Source organism: Boleophthalmus pectinirostris, unplaced genomic scaffold, assembly GCF_026225935.1.
Source record: "Boleophthalmus pectinirostris isolate CB_2022bp ecotype Guang Dong unplaced genomic scaffold, ASM2622593v1 HiC_scaffold_14, whole genome shotgun sequence".
Lineage (NCBI taxonomy): Eukaryota > Metazoa > Chordata > Actinopteri > Gobiiformes > Gobiidae > Boleophthalmus > Boleophthalmus pectinirostris.
The window spans coordinates 11,978,617-11,999,630 of NW_026571047.1; the positions used below are offsets into that span (position 1 = coordinate 11,978,617).

A 21,014-nucleotide genomic window follows, 5' to 3' on the forward strand; every position below is an offset into this window, starting at 1 on the left:
GACACTTTTATAAAAATCACTGGTAAAATATTTTTGAACACTTTATTAGATTGACATAAGTATTGAAATTAAATAGTTCTAGTTTAATCACTTTTAATATAAATTATTTACATTTTTGGCCAAAGGCAGTTTTACACACACAGGGAGAGAGAGAGAGGGGGCTGGGACTGCATGCATATTCAATAATTAGGGTAAGAGTTACATAGTCCAGTGCAGGTTGTCTTTGGAGATCCCTTTTTTTTTCATCCATTAGAAGTGATTTACCACTGATCGCTGTATTCCGGCCTGCCAATGGACAAAGAAAAGACTAATTAATTCATTGACAGCTGCATAAAATGGAGATGGCAATGTGCTCTTGCCCATTACATTTCTTGGCCTGAAGAACCAGTAGATGTCCAAGCCCAGAGTGAAATCAAATGCAAATCAATACTCAGCAGAAATGGGGTATAAAGACACAGCTCTCAGCAAGTGGCATAAACATCAATGCAGACACTCCAGCCAACAAGAAGCAGTTCATCAATTTATTTGAGAGATTGGGGAGTGCTATTACAAACATTTAATGATAATATTATAGATTAGGCTATAATGAGTTAAAAGTTCAAAGTCAAATAAAGTTTAAAGATGACGAAGAACAAATGTTTTGAAACCAGAGTGAAGGTACAGAACCGCATCATTGGATTTCACAGAGTATTCAAGACCAGTTCTGGTCTCTCACCGTGGTTCAGAGTCTTGGTTAGAGTCGGCTCCAAAAAGCAGCCATGCCATCTCTTCTGGAGTAGACCTCTTCCCGTACCTGTGACACAGGAACACAGCTCAGCGCTCAAGCAGCGCACACGCGAGTTTGTTATTCATGCGAAAAGCCGCTGTGCTCCACAACAGCAGCCACTCAATAGGTAACAGTGCGATTGAATTGCAGCTGCTTGGGTGAGACTGGCAGCTTGGCAATGCATTTTAACACTTATCAAAGCACATGAGTGAAGATAGAGTTAAATATTTATGACAGAGATTACTTTGGTTTAATTAGCTAGCCCGCAGTTGTTTAACCAGGACTTTTTTCCCTATTTTTTTCTTCTTGTATTTTATTTATTTATTTATTTTTACATAAAAAAGAAGCAAGGAAGAAAGGGGAAGAAAACGGTCCATTTTAAAGCACTTTTTCAATGACAGATGGTGACGGAATGGGATGGAATAGAAATACGCACACAATAAAAAATAGATGCATAAAGTTTTGAAAGTTGCGGGCCGCCCTGAGACTGACCTCTGTCTGGTGATGAGGTTCACATAGTGTCTGACGGCTGCGTGGTACTTGGCCCATTCCTCGGGAGGTGCGTTATTGTTCGGCATCACGGGTTTAGCGGGGTACGCGTCTGAAAAGCTGCTCCAACACAGCAGCAGACACACGACCAGAGCTGCAAGCATCGTCCACGATCTCAGCATGGTGGCCATCTGGAAGAAACAAGAGGGACTACTTGGACGCCCCTGGATGAAACAAAGTCTAAGCAAAGAAATTAACTTACATTTGACTTGTCCTTTGTGTCTTGAGGATGTTGCTTGTCTTTCTCTTTTCGCACTCCAGCATTATATAGTGTTGGAGGAATACCTGATGTGCGCTCACTCCAAACCCCTCCCCTCGCGTTTCCCTCGCGTTTTAGGAGAGGTCACTCACTACTATCTATCTCCCCCAGTGACCGCGTACTTTTACTTTATGACTCTTTGCTTGCGCATTGCTTTTACGCACACGTCTCCAAACATGACGGTAAGTATTTAATGGATATGATTAAAATACAGTAATATACATTTATGAATTATTAAGTAATCCCCACCAACAGCCTATCACGTCCGTAAGACCTGATAAAAGAGCAGCCATAAAGCACCCCTTCGTTTTATGTGCTGAAAATCTCACCAGGCAGAGGAAGACATTAGCCACAGCCCGCTAATCTTAATGCTTAAGCCTCTGTGCGCACTTGGTTTACTAGGCCTTTCTTTCCAAAGAAGTGTGCCCAAGTTTACAACTTAGTTAATGAAAACTCACCAAATTCACTAACAAAAATGTGCTGAGGCCCCATGCATTTGCACACAAATGCCCTTGGTGTACCCTTGGACAGAGTGTAAAATTAGCCAAGGAAACAAGTTTATCCTGCCAACCATCATGGCTCGCCACAGCTCTCTACTATAATAATACAATGACAAATATTTATCAGTTAATCATATTTAGCCTACTGGTCACGTTATAATTAACATAAAATCATTACTAATCTGCTTGCATGTTGCTTTTTTTTTGGTTGTTTTATTCTGATAGACAAGTAGGCCTACGGGGTGACATCAAACTAAGCAATTTTCTTTATAATAGTATCTCACCCTTAACCTCGGCTCATTCATTACTACAGCATGCATTATTTAGTCCAGTCAATAGGGTTTATTTTAACATGAGTTAGAGGTCATAAGCCACGAATGGCACTAATCAATAGCAATACTGTGTTTTATATGCACCCTGAAACACTACATATTTCAGTGAAGGGAAATTCATTAGAGCAATTTTTGCATTCTTAGCATTAGGCCTGCAACTAATGATTGTTTTAGTAGTCCACTAGTCAGTCACCAGTTATTTTTAGTAAACTTGTCAAATAATCATTTCTATTGTACATTGAGATTTTTTTTATATATATTTTTGACCAAATAAAGATTAAAATATGGTGAGTGAAGTCTTTTAGATATATAGAATATTCATGAGTAAAGTGTGTTATTGATAAAAATCGAACTATCCTTTTTGTCATTTTGATTTATTAATGCTCTTGTCTTAGAACATTTTTTTTTGGCATGTTTTGATCATGATTATCAAAATAGTAGTATTTTAATTGTCAACTAATCAGGATTATTTCAATTAATCGTTGTAGTCCTTATGAACATTTATGAAGCAAAGTGACAAGTGATCAGCCATGCCCTCAGCCCCTGTCCACAGTGAGATGTCAGGGACTGATGGAAATGGGTGACATATCAGCAAATAAACAGGAGCTGCACTATCTTCATGGTCTGCTGTGCACTGCGCTCTCCCTGCCTGCATGTACATTTTCTTATCTTCCAAAGAGCTCTTAAGTGTGTGTTTTATGGGCTATGATCAATATGGAATCAACATTTGTTGATCGTGTTAAAGTATGACTTGAAAAGATCACAGCAAAAATCTGCACATTAGAGAGACAAAATCTGTCTGACATACTGTATGTCTGTAGGGCATTTAGAATTTAAGCATTAGGTTTGGGAGTGGAATCTAGTGCGATTTTAGTTTGATTCAAGTTTTTCTCAAAGTTGCGTTGTCACAATACTAAAATTTCAAACTATTGAAACTATTGATATTGATACTAAAAAATAAACTTGATACTTGATATAGATTTTGATATGCAAACCCAAATGATAATTTTATTGTTTTTTTTTTTTGTTTTTTTACTCATTGATTTTTAGACAATACTTTCGACACAGAATAATTGTATTTGTTCATTATACCATATGGTGTTAGACTAGCTCTGACAAAAGTCAAGATGAAACTGTTCAGTATCGATACTTGCTTAAATTAGTATTTAGTTTCAGTACTTGTTTTAGAGTCAATTGGTATCTGATTTTCGACACCCAACAAACCAAGCCACACAAATTTTTGATAAACCAAACTACTGAACATCACCTTTTTTATGGAACAGATATAAAATAAATATTGTACAAAATTATAGCGGACAAATTTTTAAAAAAATCTTTGTTCATGTTCTACACTGACCTACTTTTGACGGTGACCTACAATTTACAGTTACTTTTTTTAGAGCCTGGTTAGTATTTTCAGTGCCATCCTGGGAGTATACAGGTGTCCAGCTGTTGCCCTCCTCCCTGCAGAACCCCCCCCCCCACACAGTCTGTTTAAGGAGCCATAAAACAACGGCTTTTGCTCCGAGTTCAGTTTGTCAGTCTCTGGGCTCATGTCTAGAACACACTTGATTTGGGCATAAATCGGACTGACGGGCAGCAGAGACGCTCTGCTGCTGCTGCTGTTGCTAATAAAACCCTGTTAACGTGACCACTTCATAAGGACCAGAATATTACTCATTGATTGTACAAACCATCCAGGGGCAATTATTGTGCCATAATTCAAACAGTGACTCTTCCACCACATTTGTCAGGGCCACTTATATCCCCATTTGCTAAACTGTAGAATGAAATGCTAATGCATTTTAGACTGGAAAACAGTGACTCCAGTGATTTAATAATGGAATGATAAGGTCCCATACATTCAATACTGACACTTTCTTTTGTAATCGTACTTTTCCAGAGCTAACAGTGGCTCTCCTGCACATTTTGTTAGCTCTTCTTCAGTAATCAACCTCTTACGGGCCATAAAAGTCAATGACAAGAAACAACAACATGCACAAGATCAACTCATTAGTAAGGAGCAGCATTTAGAAGGCAAACACTGAGGATAAAGGAGGGGGCCACAGAGGCGTCACAGTCCAGTAGACTTCAGATAATGTACTCCTAAATAGGGCCAGAGCTCTGAGCGCACAATCTGATACAGTAGAATCAATATGAGGAGCATTAAGCCCACAACTCGAGATCAGATTGTTGCAGGTCCATTTCAGTCAGAATCAAGTCTTTGGGTCATTAGGGCCAAAAAATCCAAGCAAGTCGTCTTAAGCTAAACACAAGTCCAAGTGCATTAAATGCTAATCAAGTTCAGCCTAAGTACAAAGCACAAAAATTAGCCAACATTAGGAAGAGTTCATGTCATGTGGAGGTCCAGCAGGGTCAGGCCTCAAGTCTCCAGTTCTCTGCATCTCTGTGTTAGAAGCAATGATGTAACCTTTGTAAATCAGTGACCGATATTGTGAATCTATCAGTTTTACGAACTTAAGAATGCAGTCTGGTTTTCTATACATTTTTTTCTATAACAAAATCAACTGTACATTTCAAATCTAGTTTTAAAAGCCCCATCTTCACTTAAGACCTTCAATTTCAATTTGCATAACACATGTGGCTGAAGCGGGAACAAAGCAAAGGTACACGTGGACAAAGAGTCTGAGGGGCTCCTGTGAGGGGGAAATGATGGGGCCTTTTATTTGGTCTTATCTGCAGAGTGGGGGGCACTAATATGAGCAGAGTGCTTTGGAGAAGGCCAGACCTGTTTGCACAGAGCACCAGCAAGCAGCTCATAATGTGCTTCTGATGAGCACACACTACCACTGAGCGCCCATTCACCTGAACACACAACCATCACAAGAGCTCCAGAGACCGACAGCTCTGAGCCATCACTCACATGTCATCCGCAAGCTTCTGCTGGACAGGGAATACTACAACAATTATTCATAACACTGTATTAGATTTTGTAGTTTTTGTATTAACCTTTTATTGTGCTCTCAAAAGGTTTGTGCTTCCAAACCTACTCCTGAAGTACAGAACTAAATGAGGCATATTTTAAAAATCTCACATTTGTCTCGACTTGAAAAAGGTCTAGGTTCCACAGAGCATAGTAGATGATTGGTTTTGGGAGTATGAGATGATTAGAATCAGTCTTGAGCCAGTGTGCTGCTTTACGAGTCACCTGGTAGAGCAGTGATGACTTACTCAGTAGTGAGTCAGAGGTTTGTGCCGTAGGTCAATGTAATTCTCAGACATAATCAATGCTCAAATGAAGCATACATATCCTCATATGGGTTCATTAATGAAATAAACAAAAATATTATGACTAAATACAGCAAATCTCAGCTATGTACTCTTCCATATATGACTCATCTAAAGACTGCTGTATCAGTACATTTTCCCATTTTCAAAAACACAAAGAAATCAGCCAATGCCCAATTTGTAATTTTTGTACTATTTTGTAATGAATGATTTTCATGACTGGTGGTTGTGAATATGTAACAGATCAGCTTCAATAACATTTTCACTTGTAAAGTTAGAGGTCCGCTGTAAAAAATATTTCCTTTTATGTGTTTCAGGTAAGGTCACAAAGAAACCCTTGACTAAAAGAGTTTATAAAAAAAAAAAAAAAAGATTTCATGGGTTTCAGTTTCCTTACAGGCAACATTTTGAGGACATTTTACCATTCAAATTATGTTAAATATATTTAAATGGTTTAAAATTGTCAATGGCTGTAGCAACTGTCCTAATTTGTCATCATTCTGAAACCCATGGATTGGATGTTCAATATCTAATTATGCTTGCACTAGCTCAGGTGCCCCAGCACTGTGACACTGATAATAAATGACACAAATAAAAGTGTGGATTTCCCCATGAGACTTCATTAAACATGAACAACAATAATACAAAAAAACTAAGCAACACTGTGCACCTTTAAGATAAGCTAGAAAATAGTCAGAAATGGTGTTGCTTTGGCCACATTTTATCTGGTAGTTTCACACATTCTGAGTGAAAATTGATTGAATGACTGGATATTTATCCAGAAATTAGGATACAGGTGAAACATCATTTTAACCAATGCAAGATATGGCCGTTTTTCATCTGAGGTTTGTATTCTCAGCTGATTTTCAATTTTAATCTATTCAATTTCATTTGGTTTGGCAATACAGCATCTGATTTGAACTTTTCACTGCATATATTGAAATTACCATTTACTGAGCACCAACCTGCCTAGGTCCCCCTGGCCACACACTATGAGACGTTTAAGTGCAGAGATGAATGATGTTAATCAAAGCTAAGGTCCCTGGGCTGTGGCCTGTCTCGGTCTCATAAAGCAGTCAGCCTGCCTGCCGAGTAATGGCCCTCATTGCTCCAGTCACGCACAAGAAGGAAACCTGACCTAATGAAAAGCATTACACACAAGTAAACAAATGAAAGCAAACAATCCAAGCCATGTCTGCTGCTGTCAAAGCACTACCAAGACTTTTATTTAAAACTGTCGATGGTGGTCTTCATCAGTCGTGAGAATAGGTAGTGTCTGACAAACACTTTGCTAATTCATTCATTTCATGTCACATGACCACTAGAGTTTAAAGAGAAATGTCACAGAGAAGCATTATGTTAACAAAACATACTAAAAACATAAAATGGGCTTTTTAAGCATAAAACAGAATTTAAGCCATTCCAGACCTCAATGTTATACAAATAAACCAATATTAAACCTTATCTCTCAACACAAACACGTATAGTGAGGACTACAAAAATACTCTTCTGACATCATTTTAGGGACATGGTCCACCTGCAATAGTGCATATTAAGAAGTAGAAATACCACCAAAAAAAGTGTACATTGACAACAATATGTAAACATTTAGTTATCTACTCTTTTCACAAGCATTGTCTCTACCATCTTGGGCAGAAACACTTCCAGAAAATGGAAGAAGTCTTGAAAGAGTCCAGCTGAATCATGAATAGGCAGGAACTTCAGCAGGGTGCTTGTGCTCTCTTTCGCCCCCACCACCTGAGGCTGCAGTTTGAACTGCAGTGCCTCTTTAAGCTCTGGTTCTTTCTCAGTGATGTGAGACGTGACCTGTGTCTCCAGCTCCACACAGCTCCCTTCAGCTTTAGCCTCAGAGTCTTTGATCAGCTCTCGCCTCACTTTCCTCCTCCCCGCCCATACTATGTGCCTCTGCTCCCACAGCCAGGGAGACAGTGTGGTGCGCCCCCTTTTGGACAACCTTGGTTTCTTGCCATGAGGTGACACAGAGTCTTCACTGTCACATGACAGTGGCCTTTTGGTTCCTATGTTCGGACCAAGCTCAACAGGAGATTCTACACTGTTACCACTGTCATCCAAAGACGAGTTCTGTGCCTCCATATCTTCACCTGCGTCAAATACCTCAGGAGCAGAGACAAGGTGACACTTGAGAACATTCTGGAAAATGCCCTCTACTACAGCACAAACTCGCTGAAACCACAGTAAGGAGAACGCATCCTTGGCTATATGCTGTTGATTACAGAGGTCTTCTGGGAGCACGTCTGATTTGAAGGGAATACTGATTGTGAAGAGCTCAGCCCGGGTCTGCTGCACCTCACCGTGGGGGGTGAGCAGGCGCACCAGCCCCCATGACTTCCCTTTGCTGGATTTGCTCTGGTATTGCAAGCTGCGGCAGTACTTCTCCGCCTCTTGGCACTCCTTCTGAAAGCTGCGGGCTGTGCGGTCATTTAGGTTTCCAGCTACATTGTGGGAAAGCTCAAAAGGGTCCAAGATATTCATAGGGCCAATTTTTGGGCTGCCCTGATGAGGCTTAGTGGTTGAATCCTCTTTCATGACTTCATCTGCTTTTTTCTGAAAAGTTTCAATTGGCACTGACTGTCCAGATCTGAGGGAAATAACACTTGTGGCAAATTCAAACTTGGCATAGAAGCTGAAGAAGCCAGTGAGTAGGCCACCTGTGAACACAATACACAGGTTTAGCATTGTCATTAGAATTAAGACATGATGAGATACATGGAGTGGAAATTAATGCCACTAACAAAGATCTTGAGTGTTTTTGCTTGCAGGCACAGCAATGGCCTGGGTGGGGAAAGTACAGTCCCAACCCTCAATCACACACTCCTCCTCCTCACCTGCAAGTGTAAAACAGGTAAACAGAAGTTAGATTAACAAACCCATATTATGCCATTTTCTGATTATGATGTCGTTTTCTCATCTAAAACATACCCAGAGTTGTGTTTTGTTTCATTCACATGTGTGTAACACCTAAATCCTGAACCTTTAAGCCAAATTCTCCTCTCAAACTGAAAACAGCCTTATGATTCCAAATGATGATGTCATGAGGCAATACAAGACGTGCTCAAAATGTGTTTTAAAACTCCATACACCTCCACTAAAATAATTTGACGATTTCACGATTTCAGCCCCTGGAAGTGCCAATCTCTACTGAACAAAAGGTAAAAATGTCATGAAGTGGTAGTTTTCAATTAAACAGCTACAAGGTAGATATCATGGGGTGACAGTAGCTCAGAGTGTTTGTCCTCTGATCTGAACATTGGCGGTTTGAATGCTGCCCTCAACCTAAATCATTGGTCGAGTGGTCGGATCCACTGACTCACAAGTTGGTGTATAATTCTATCTTGGGCAAAACATATAACCCACCTCACCCCCAGGGTGACTTCTGGGTAAATGTGCCTTGAAGAAAAGTGCTATATAAAAATGTGACCATGATCATAAAAGAGCATACAGAGTTTTGAATGTTGACACAAAACAAACAAACAAAACACAACAACAGGTATGTTTCTGATGAGGTAACAACATTCTAACATGGCTTAAATCTCTAAAGCAGGGTGCCCACTGCGTGACTTTGCCATCTGCGATAAAACATTTCTGTTAGTGGGGAAAATGGCGAGTCGTAGAGACTGCGACAAAAATTAAATTGACAACTATGTTAAGACCAAAGACAAGCTGCGACTGATATCAAGGCTGTTTGATATTTTGGAGTGAGAGTGAGCCTATGATCAATCTTTGTGATCAACAGTAAGAGAGATACTATAAAGTCCTTTAAAAAACTCTTGTTTTTGAATAAATCAGACCGACTATCATAGAAACACTTACATGCCATTTGTCTGAGCTGGTCTACTGTGGGCAGAACTGGAGGGTCACAGTTCTGCAGGTAGAAAATGACCAAAAGTGTCAAAGCATAGTTGTTGAGCAGAGGGCCTGCTCCACTCAGGTTACCTACAGAGAGAGGACAGGATGAAGACACTGCAGAGAGATCATGAGCAAAAAGAATTCCACTTTTTAGTTTATTATTTCAATAAATCATTATGTTCATTAGCAAGCTTCCCATACAGTTAGAATCACATGTTGTTTTACTGACATCTGCAGACTAAAAATGAAACCACAAACATCTTACCCAGTTCACAGTGGTTTCCCAAAGCTTAGGCATCGTGCCTTACCTTGATCTGTGTGTGGCTAGGCATCCACATCATCCAAGTTCATGTCCTCCATGGACATATGTCATCCCATTTGTTAAAATGTTAGTAAACAACCAAGGATATATTTTTGTTTCACTGCCTTGCTCATACAAATTTACCCATAATGCACTCTGAAGGCTGTTTCATTAGCAGTTTGTTGAGGCCAGGACGGGACAGCAACCTCAGAATGGAAGGGAGTGATTTAGGAAGGACCCACTTCTATGGCAAGATCCCTAGGCTTTGAGAAAGAGCACATGCATGGGTGGAACATACCAGCCAACTGCTTCTGCTTGGCCCACAGTCGCACAGTGCAGACCAGCTGCCTCAGTCTCTCCTCTGCTCCAGAACACAGCTGAAGGAAGCGTGTGTTTCTCACTGCCAGCCTATAGTGAAAAATCACAGGTCACCATTTGTTTACAATGAACTGTAGTGGTTCAAAGTGTCAGCTGACCTGTTGTTAAGGGTGATGTCTCCCTGCAGATTGAGCTCTTTGTGGTGAAATTTGACCACAGGAAGCCGGGCTGTACTGACAACATGAACTTTGTCCACACTGGGGACACAGCGCTTCAAGATGGCAGCCACTAGGTCCAAAACTTCAGCAGGAGATGCTGTGGATAGGTCAATGTCAGATAATATGGAGTCTTCTGAACGGCCATCATCTGACATGCCCTCCCCGGCCTAAACAGTAACAAAAAATATTTAAACTTGAAAATGTTGTGATTAGATTTGAGAAAAAAATGTGTCTGTAAAACAAACAGACCTGTTCCAAGTTGGCTTTGGCATGAGCTTGGAAGACCTTGGTGTTTTCCAAGTCCAAAAACAGGTCCAAGTCACACGAGTGGATACCAAAAGTGTTGACAGAAGATCCAAAAGGTATAATTTTGCTGTCTGTAAAACGATCATTAGTAAATGAAGAAGTATAAATGTAAAGCTTGAGGCATACATGAGAGAGAATACCTGGGAAGAACTCAACAAAGACCTCTTGCAGTAGTTGGATTACTAAGGTTCTGGCTTTCTTTTCATTGTCTCCAAGCTGAAAACGCTCTACCATGTGCTGTATCTGTGCGTTTACCTGGAAAAGATTAGGTTAAGTGTTTAAGTGTTTTGTTAGGGCTAGAATAAACAAATATAAAAGATATATGCATTCAGATATTAAAGCAATTGCGAGATATTATTTTATTTTAAACAATAGTCACTTACAGACCCCAGCTGACACAGTTCAGGCTTAAGTCTGTCAAAAACTTCTTGTAGGTTCTGAAAGTCATTTTTCTTTTTAGGTATTAATTTAAACTCCTTCTTCTCTCTGGGTTTGACACGGAGCTTCAGGCCTTTCAGTCGATGCTCAATACAAGATAAAGCAGTGTTCATGCCATCAATCTCATCAAATTGGACAATGGCATACACACCCTATGAGAGCAAACAGATCAGTGCTGCTGTTAAATTCAGAACAGCATCTTGGATCTAAGACGGTCTGCCTAACCTTGTTTTTATCCATGATGACATCTGCGACAGGACCAAAGCGATGGAAGTACTCGGCTAGGTCAGTGTTGGAGATATCTGGCTTCAAACCGCTGACGAACACACTGCGCTCCTCCTGAGACCTCCTGGTGGACCTCACAGTGCTGAGCGTCTGGTGTTTGCGCCCTTTCACGTGCTGCTCCAAGCTTGGCTCTGGGGACGAGTAATATAGTTCTGAATGTTTTGCATAAACTGTGTGATAAACAGGTAGTGCATTTGCAAAGGGTGAAATAAGTTAGCTGTATATATGAAAATGTGTCTATGCTGATGTCCTTAAGATTACAATAATACAAGTTAAAGACGCTCAACTTGATAGAAAATACAATGAAAGTCAACACGTTGTGTCAGAGAACTAAAAGAAATAACGCTGCTCATCAGCATGTTTAAATAACTTATGGTTAGAAGCAAGCAATGCAGAGAAGACTTGAGATGTGGCTAAGGAAAAGTTAGCAAGTTTTACTTACGGTTTGGTATACTGACATTGCACAAAGAGCAATGAAAGCCTTTAGGTGTCGTTTTAATATCCGCCTCCATTGATATGGACATGGGAAGAGAAATTACAAAACTAATGTAGCAGAAATTCGTGCACTATTCCACATGCGCCAGACAAAACTGCATCCCGCGTCCGCTGTGCGTTTGCTACAATGTCCCTCCTCATAACTAGTCCGTGTGGCGTTTGACTCTACAATAGTTCCGGTGCCAAAATAACACTACTGCAGCATTGCAACTTTGCTTACGCAGTTTGATCATTTTTAATATTTAATGCTTAAATACGCATTAAGCAAGCGTTTAAAAATGTTTATTTATATATATATATAAAAAAAAAAATACAGTCACCATTGTTGTACCTTTATTTTCAGCATGAGTAATGATCAAAATATCATTTAAACTTTAGCTGCCATATGTGAACCAAGTAAGCTTGCAACATTGCAAAAAGCTGTCCATGTTTAAACAAATGATAAACACAGTATTCTTACATGTAAAAAATTTAATAAAGTTTGTTTTTTGTTCATCATATAACACTTGCAAGAAGATCCATGGGTTAGACACAACTAAACCTGATACAAAATATTAAGACAAGATTCCCTGCAGTATTCAGTGAAAAAAATAAAACAGTGCTTTTGTTTTTACACACTAAATGTTCTAAAATGCATATAAAACAAAATAAAAATAATTGGATACAAAGTCTGTTTAGCACCATTTACAAAAGGAATCATTTCTTAGCCACTCTACCTCTTCTGGTTTTGGGCTGCGTCTCAGCTTTTGTATTGTCCACATTGGTCTTGGTGGACTCTTCCTCCACAGCTGCCTTCACCCCTCGCCTTGCTCTCTTCACTGGTTGGGCATTTTCCGAGAGATCCTTCTCTTCAGCATTTGTGGCATTGTGTGGCACATTTTCAGCCTCATTCTTTTGAGCAGATTTTGTCTTTCTCCCCCGAATTGTCTTCAAGGGTGTAACTTCTATCACTTGAAAATCTGAATTCCACTTGACAGATCTTTTAGATTTGCCTGTGTCTTCCACTTCATTACTGAGTTCAAGAGTAGAGTTGTCTTGGCTTTTACACCCTTGAGCATATGCTGGCATCTTAGTTGCTCTTCTGCCCCTTTTTACAGGCTCGACAGTTACAGATTCACAAATCTCCTCTGTGGCCTGAGCAGGGCTCTCCTCAGAGGGAACAAGTGCCCCTCTGCGAGCCCTTTTAGCTGGGACAGCAGGCGCTGCAAGTCTGCCTCGTCTTCTTGTAGGTTTAGCTTGAGCAGTGTCATCTTCAGAAGCCTGCTCAGGAGCATTTACCTCTGATTCCTTGATCTCTCCTTTGGCCTCCTGTTTGCTCGCTCTGCCCCTCTTGGGTTTGTTTGTAGCACTACTCACAGACACCTCTTCAGTGTCTTCTTCTGGAGTGATATTTTCAGCCTCTTTTCGTTTTGGAGCCCCTCGCCGAGATCTGGGAGCTGGTGGTTCAGGCCTGACTGGCTCTGCAATGACTGGAGTCTTTTCCGCAGTCTCTTTTATCTGGAGCTCCTCACTTGGTTCTTCTACTTTCCTGATTCCCCGCATTTTCTTAGGAGGTTCTGGAAATATAACATTTGATGGCTGTTGCTCAGGCACTGATTTGTGCCCTTCCTCCAGTTTAGCAGAGCGCCCCCTTTTTTCCTGGATAGGATTCTGTGAGACTTCAGTGCTCTGAATACTCTCTGCAGGTCTAGCTCTCCTCCCTCTTTTAGGCTTCTCTGTCTGGGATTTAACAACAGGCTTACTCTTCACTTCTGTGATTTCAGTCTCAGTTTGGAGAGGTTCAGCTGCAGACTTGAGTTTTCTCCCTCTTTTGGGTTTCTCAGTGGGTACTGAGAGCTCCATGTCAACAGCCTCATCCACAGCAGGTGGGCTGGCTTCTTCTACAGCACTTTCTGCCTCTGGTTGGGCAGGTTCTTCTTGTGTCTTTGCTCTTCTCCCCCGTTTTGGTTTCTCATTGGGCACAGATAGCTCTAACTGAGCTGGCAGCTCACTTTCAACTACAATGATCTTTGGCTCTGGGTCAACGGGGGCCTTAATTTTTTTCCCTCTTTTGTATTTTTCCTGAATTTCTTCAGCAGGTTCAGAAACACATGTAGGATCATCAGCTTGTTCAGGGACAGACTCAGCCTCCTGTCGAGTTTCTTCTGGTAAAACATTAACCGTTTCAGTGCTTTTTTGGCCTTTTCCAGCTCTCCCTCGCCTCTGTTTGACAGCAGGGTCTGCTGGAGCTTCAATTTTCTTGCCTCGACGGCCTCTAACTGGAACAAAGGCTGAAACCTCTTCATTCTTTGCATCCTCAGCAGGCACTAACCCTTTCTCTGCGTCAGTTTCCATGACCCTTCTGCCGCAAGCAGGTTTTGTAAGTTTTTCAGGGGCGTCACCATTCTGGTTGTTACTGGGCATTATTTCATTTGATTCTGAACACAAAGAACAAATACATATTTTAGATACAGCAGAAGCAGTTCGAACATGCAGCAATAGAGTACCACAAATGAAAGTACCTGGAGCCTTAGCAGATGGTGTAGCATTGCTGGCTGCTGTCACAGTGACATCACAAGGTTTTGCAGCTTTGGTCTTTCTGCCTCGTCTTAGTTTCACAGCAGGCTGCTCTGATGCTGCAGGAATTTCTACCTTCTGGACAGCAGTGTGGAGATTCTGTTCACACTCCATTTCTAGCAGTGGTTCAATGGGAGAAATTTTTACTTCCTCAATTTGCTCCTGGGAACTTTCTTCAGATGTTTTGGGTATTACTGGCTTGACTGTGGACTCAGGAACACTTTCCTCATGAACAGGCTCCTCTGACTCCTCCTCTTTAGAGACCTTTGCAGTCCTACCTCGTGTTGTCTGTCTAGGGGCTGTACACTCTACTTTCCTCAATCGTCTGCTTTTAACTGGTGCCTGAACAGTTTCTTCAGAGAGATCTTGTTTGTCCTCTACTTTAGGCTTAGAGACCTTTGCTCTTCTACCACGCATATGCTTTGTCCCAAGAGAACCTTGTATAGACTCCACAGCTGAGGTTTCACTAACATCTTCTGAGAAAATAGAGGTACTCTCTGGTTGGTCGACAACTACTTCTACAATCAGAAGAAAATAAAGTAAGATTTGAATTCACAAGCAACATATAAAAATCAATGGGGGGGGATACTCACCTTTAGGAGTAATTACTTTGTCAGATTTAGTTTGATCAACTACTGCTTGTTCAGAAGTCTCTGGCTGACCATCAACAGTTTCTAAACATAAGACATTAAATTAAATACATTACCAACTTCATTTTGACAGCCTGCAAGATATTTACCTTCTGCATTTTCAGATGTTTGCTCTTCAATTGGTTCTTTCATTAGCTCTTCAAGTCCCTCAAAGTCTTCCACTGGAGCATGTCCCCTCAATCGCGGTGACCTCAGGAGCCTTTTAAGGCCAAAGTTCTTCTCCACTGGTTGGCCCTTCTCTTTGGGTGTCCTCATGATTCTCTTCACTCCAGTCAGAAACACTTGCTGTTCAACCTTCTGTTTGGGTGTCCTCATGATTCTTTTCACTCCAGTCAGAAACACTTGCTGTTCACCCTTCTGTTTGGGAGTCAGTAGGAGTTTGCCCCTGATGTCATCGATCACTTCAGACTTTTCTTTTGGCGTCTTCATGATCCTCTTCACTCTAGTCAGACATTCTGGCTGCTCAGTTGTATGTTTAGGGGTTCTTGCAAGTCCTTTGGCTCCACTAATGCGCTCTGGTTGTTCCACCTTCTGGTCTGGAGTCTTCATGATCATTTTGACAGTAGAGAGGCAGTCTGGCATTTCAGGCTTCTGTTTAGGAGTTTTCAGCAGCTTTCCCTGCAGGTCCTCAACAGGTAAGGCTTTCTCTTTAGGAGTTTTCATGATTCGCTTTACTCCAGTGAGACAGTCTTCCTGCTGCTCAATCTTTTGTTTAGGAGTTTTCAATAGCTTTCCTCTCAGGTCCTCAACTGGCTCAATCTTGTCTTTTGGAGTCTTCATAATGTGTTTTACTGCAGACAGACACTCCTGTTGCTCAAACTTCTCTTTTGGAGTCTTGAGAAGTTTGCCTCTCAGGTCTTCGACAGGTTCTACCTTTTGTTTTGGAGTCTTCATCCTTTTCACTCCAGTCAGACTTTCCTGCGCCTGCAGTTTTGATTTCTGAGTTCTTGGCGTATTCACTTTCACTTCTATGCCATGTTCAGTGGATTCACACTGAATGTCCATGAGAGGAACTTCATCAAGGAGACGCTGGACTGCCTCACTGTTGTATCTTCTACCTTTAACTGTAGATGCAACACTCATTGGTGATACAACCATTTCACCTACAATAGAAAATATATATGTTTAGGTTTAAAGAAAAACTAATGAAAGGCCACAAGTAGAGCAGCACTAACCAGTCTCCTCCGGCGTATTCAAAACAGACGGCTCTATCTGTGACTTGTTGACATCTGTCAAGGGTGTCCTTGTTGCACTCGTGATTTTGGTCGATTGTCTCTTCTCATTTTTAGGGGTTTTGAACATATCAGAAATTCCTGAAAGAAATGAAAACATTTGTAAGAAAATAAAATTACTTTCACATTTTATAAATCTAAACACAAATTTACCAGTCAAATCTTCATCCTGTAAAAGGTTCTTTCTTAGCACTGCTGTGTTGGTGACAATTTTTGGTGGGGCACCTGAATGTGCAACTCTCAGCCTGTGAGCTCTTCCCACGACTATTGTTGCAGGGGAAGCAGCATGTCCTGTGCTGACATGGTCCACAAGTCGTCGCTTGGGGGTCTGGAAAATAGGAAGAGACAAAGTATGTAGTATGTTGTACTATGATACACCATTACCTCGGAAGGATTCTCTGTAGGGGACTTTACTTGTGGTTTGGGAACAGCCTTCTTCTTCTTGGTCTTTTTGGTGACTTGTGATTTGCTTGGAACAGCCACTTGGACTTTAGCTTTACCAAATCTCACAATGTCTGCCCAGGATGTCATCACTATATTTATATATACACATAAAAAAAAACATTGTATAAGAATAATTTATAGACTTTACATCAACGCCAGTGCTGGTATTTATTGATTATACTGCATTTATAGTACTATATTTTACTTTACTTGTACATACACATTTATATATTTTGCTGTATTTGACACCAGTCTCATTTTATTGCTACTTATTTAGAATTTATTATTACCATTATATTTTTTACTCTTTTGTTATTGTAATGTGATGTGTGGGGTACTGTGTCCAAGTAATTTCCCTTATGGGTCAATATTATTTAGCAGATAATTCAAAGCATACACAATATCAATGTATATTAGGATGAGGGATATTATGCTGCAATACAGTATTTATTATTCAAATCTGACCAAGTTTAACTTAACACACCATATACCTTTCATAGAGGCTCTCATGATGCCACTCTTTCTGCGCATCACTTTAGCAGCACTCTTCAGAGTTGGAGTTTTCTTTGCAGAGCTTTTCATGCTCTTCCTCCTCAGTGGGATTTTAGGAGTAACCATGGCTGAAGGGACAGACTCCACCACAACATCTTCAGCTATTGGAGATGGTGTGTCGATACGGGACACAGAAAAACGCCCTTGCACTTTTGGAGTCTGATCTGCTGACAGAAGAGGTGTTTTAACCACAAGGCCTGGTGACTTTCTCTTAGGTGTTTCTTCAGTGAACTTGGAAGGGGTAGTTTTGACAGATTTTGGTGAGGGTGTCTTAAGGGAAACCTTCCTGGGAGTAGCACCCTTTCCAGGAGATGGAGATTTAGATTTTGGCGTCTGACCTTTGGGTGACACTGCCTTGGGTGATTTGGGTGTTTTAGGAGAGGCTTTCTTGGGGGTGGGAGTCTTTCTGGGTGAGGAGGATTTTGGAGTCTGAACCTTCTGGGTAGGTGACTTTGCTTTGGGGGAGGCTTCAGTCAGGATGGTAGATTTCCTTCCAGGTGATGGGGTTTTAGTTTTTGGGGACTGGGCTCTTGAGGCCGGTGATTTGGGAGATGCTGGTGATTTTTTCCCCGAAGTTGGTGTTTTTGGAGAAGCACTTGATTTCTTAGGTGAAGGAGTTTTCATTTTAGCAGGACTTTTTGCTTTTGGGCTTTCATACTCCTTATGACAAGGAAAATGGAAAACATACATTTATGAATATTTGTATTTGCAAAAAAGCAAAAACAAGTCTTACCTTGAGCAACCCAATCACAGAAGCCCGTCTGAGCAGTGACTGTTTAGGTTTATAAAGAGACAGGCTCCTCCGTGGGGTGGCTCCTTTGCGCAGAGGAGAGTCAGGGGGCAGGCGCTTGTCAAATAGCTCTGGACTCAGATGAGTGCCAAAAGAGACTCTCTTCCTCTTCACCTGTTGTGAGGGCAGGTCTGCAGCAAGCTCCTCATTCTTGCGTTTTTTGGACTTCTCTGTGGATTATGATTGTATAGTAAAAACAGTCATGAGATAGCCGTTTTAAATATTATGAATGAATTAAATATTTACCCTTCTCTGAGCTTTTTGGGGTCATCTTGCAGGTTTTTGAAGGAGATCCAACTTGTTCATTTGTGGATACAGGTGATGTGGTCTCTTTGCTCCTCCTTCCTGATGGTGACCTTGCAGTTTGTGATATTTGCTCAAGCGCTTCACTCACAGTAAACTTCTGTGGAGTAGGACGAGGAGAGGTAGGGACAGCCGGTGTAGCTCTTTCTGTAGCGAGTTGAGCAGAGCGCCTCTTTTTGCCTGACTTTGGAGTTGCAGGCAGCGATGAATCTCCAGCATGTGCCTCATTAACTGGAATGATCAAGTCAGCTTCTTGGGGTGTTCCTTTTTCTTCCACAGGTGTTTGATTGCTTTTCCTAGCCGACTGTGGTCTTGGTGTGCATAACCTGGATGAAGGAGTCTGCAGGACACTGACAGAAGACTTGCGGGGTGTCTTAACATCAAGAGACTGTTTGATCATTTGATACAAATCACTGAAAGGTGATGCCGTTTTGCCTTCCAGCAGACTGGTATCCTCTTTGGACTCCAACTCCTGTGTCTTCTCCAGAGACCGCTGAATATTGTCAATATTGGCCCCATCTTTTAGATGTGGGTCTGATGAAAATGTTATATTTATAATATTTAGACAACACACAAAAACACATTGCTAGAATGACAAAATAACTGTTCAGGTCATTTATTGCAGACTGACCAATTGCAGGCGTCTCAACTTTTCCTCCAACAGATGATCTCTTTTTTGGCGTTGGTGGAGGAGGATACTCAAACCTGCAGTTATCAAATTATTATTGTCACCCAGAAAGAATGTCAAAAATGTCATAAATTGAGGAAAGTCAAGACCAACCTGAAAGAACGATCAATGATAGTTATTATATCTCCATGTTTAAGACGCTCTGACTGCTGCAAAGCCTGACCATTAACTTGTGTTGGATTCACTGAGCTGAGATTTGTCAAAATTACCTAGGTTTGGAAAAAGATTTGTTGTGGTAAGACCTTAAAAAAAATCCAATCCTAAAAATCCAATATTACAGTTAATTAAATGTTGGTTAAATGTTACCTCTTTGTTTTCATTGAGATCAATTCTGCAGTGTTCCTTCGACACTTGAGGAAGCTGAATGCGAATGTCACAATCAGGCTTCCTGTGCAGAGAAGATAAACAAACATGAGCATTTAATGTAACAACAGTCTTTAATAACAAGTCATACTGCAAAGAGTTTGCTCTTCTGTTGAAACATTTCCTCTATTTAAAGATTAATAAGCGTGTTGTCTCTTACCTTCCAAACATACAGGAGGCAGTCAGGGGGAACTCTGTCCCATCTCCCCCGCTCCTCTTCAACACAACTATCTTCCCGTGCAATGGCATCTTTATCCCGTTATCTGAACATTGAACAACAGTAAACACCCAAAAGGTAACACCAAAAAGCGTCTAACTTTACTCAAGAACAATAGTTAATGTGTTAGCGCTAATAATACAGTCATAAAATACGCAATATCGTTACATACAAATTAATGCTGTTTCTAGATGTCTCATGAAAACACGTAGAAAGTATTGCCATTCACGGGAGCATATAGTTAATTCTATTTCTGGCATCAAACATGTTGAAACAAACGAAGACACATGGCAACAGATGAATCCTGTACTTGCTTGGGAATAGGTAAAGTAACTTCATTGCGACCGATGCTTACCTGTAAAACCGTTCTAAAACCTCTGGTGAGCCATAAAATAATCCCGCGTGTGTTAAACGTGTTTTACAGCTAAAACATATCCAAAACCACTATTGTTCCATGGCACACGATGCAGCCCGACGAACGGTAAACGAAAAATATATAATTTCTCAACTCCGCTTGACCGTGTCCTCTTCCTGGAAGCTAGGATGATATCACTCCGCCAGAATTACAACATGCACCGAACTTTCTAAATAAACCGGTTGTATTAAAAATCAAAAAGCTCGCGTGTAAATCCGTCCCTTTATTTACATATAATGGCTCATTTTTGCTTCTCGAGGCCATTGTTTAACTATATGGCCGCAAACGGACTATTTTGTTTACACTTTTGGCGGATGTATACTCCACACATTTGTGAATGGTGATTTGAAAATTTTCAAAATTCCGCGCGAAGAGATCTGATTGGATGAACGTCACCACTACGTAAAGAAGGAGGGGCTTCTTTACTACGGCGAGTACATGGTAGATTTCCCAAAACAAAGGCAATGTTTTACTGTACTTTCTTTTTTTTTACTTCGTCGTTACGTGTTCGTTCTGTTCTCCACGATATCCTGTCAATCTGAACATGGCCTTTATTTGATATTTATTTGATTTGAGTAGCCATATGAATAACTACTTTGTGGTTCTTTAATTAGTTCTTTATACAGTCTATGGTTGTAACAGACAGCCTACTGCATAAGAAAGTTTTGTGTAGGACAACAGTGAAGAATCTGGCTCCATAGGTACATTCAGTGTGATGCTCATATGGCTGGTCCCATTGGTGCTACTATAGGTGCTCTGGGCTTAACAGCTGTCTGTCCACTCAGGTGCGGCCTGCTGAGCACCAGCCCAACATAGCTAAACAGAGCTTTAGAACTCACCTCTACTTCTTCTCTCTCTCTATTTTTTTAATTATTAAAATATTTTTCCACAAACTGCCAC

The 21,014-nt window shown here is 40.8% G+C and overlaps 3 protein-coding genes across 3 annotated transcripts; all 3 read right to left on the reverse strand.

The window, feature by feature from the left end:
- Positions 1 to 260: 260 nt before the first annotated feature.
- Positions 261 to 1,538, reverse strand: LOC110159647 (peptide Y-like). Its single transcript, XM_020924236.2, has 4 exons — positions 1,518 to 1,538; positions 1,259 to 1,446; positions 716 to 793; positions 261 to 285 (listed from the first exon to the last, which is right to left on the reverse strand). The coding sequence occupies exons 2-4, from the start codon at positions 1,444 to 1,446 to the stop codon at positions 261 to 263; spliced, it is 291 nt and encodes a 96-aa protein (XP_020779895.1). The 5' UTR covers positions 1,518 to 1,538.
- A 5,311-nt stretch (positions 1,539 to 6,849) lies between these two features.
- tut1 (terminal uridylyl transferase 1, U6 snRNA-specific) lies at positions 6,850 to 12,084 on the reverse strand. Its single transcript, XM_020924280.2, has 10 exons — positions 11,852 to 12,084; positions 11,350 to 11,540; positions 11,070 to 11,276; positions 10,827 to 10,941; positions 10,630 to 10,757; positions 10,321 to 10,547; positions 10,143 to 10,252; positions 9,508 to 9,630; positions 8,430 to 8,522; positions 6,850 to 8,345 (listed from the first exon to the last, which is right to left on the reverse strand). The coding sequence occupies exons 1-10, from the start codon at positions 11,931 to 11,933 to the stop codon at positions 7,264 to 7,266; spliced, it is 2,358 nt and encodes a 785-aa protein (XP_020779939.2). The 5' UTR covers positions 11,934 to 12,084; the 3' UTR covers positions 6,850 to 7,263.
- Positions 12,085 to 12,220: 136 nt separating this feature from the next.
- Positions 12,221 to 20,242, reverse strand: mki67 (marker of proliferation Ki-67). Its single transcript, XM_020924202.2, has 15 exons — positions 20,055 to 20,242; positions 19,643 to 19,745; positions 19,426 to 19,507; positions 19,213 to 19,328; positions 19,063 to 19,136; positions 18,375 to 18,965; positions 18,072 to 18,298; positions 17,278 to 17,998; positions 16,757 to 16,875; positions 16,496 to 16,670; positions 16,286 to 16,423; positions 15,200 to 16,213; positions 15,054 to 15,134; positions 14,406 to 14,978; positions 12,221 to 14,321 (listed from the first exon to the last, which is right to left on the reverse strand). The coding sequence occupies exons 2-15, from the start codon at positions 19,729 to 19,731 to the stop codon at positions 12,601 to 12,603; spliced, it is 5,721 nt and encodes a 1,906-aa protein (XP_020779861.1). The 5' UTR covers positions 19,732 to 19,745; positions 20,055 to 20,242; the 3' UTR covers positions 12,221 to 12,600.
- Positions 20,243 to 21,014: the final 772 nt, after the last annotated feature.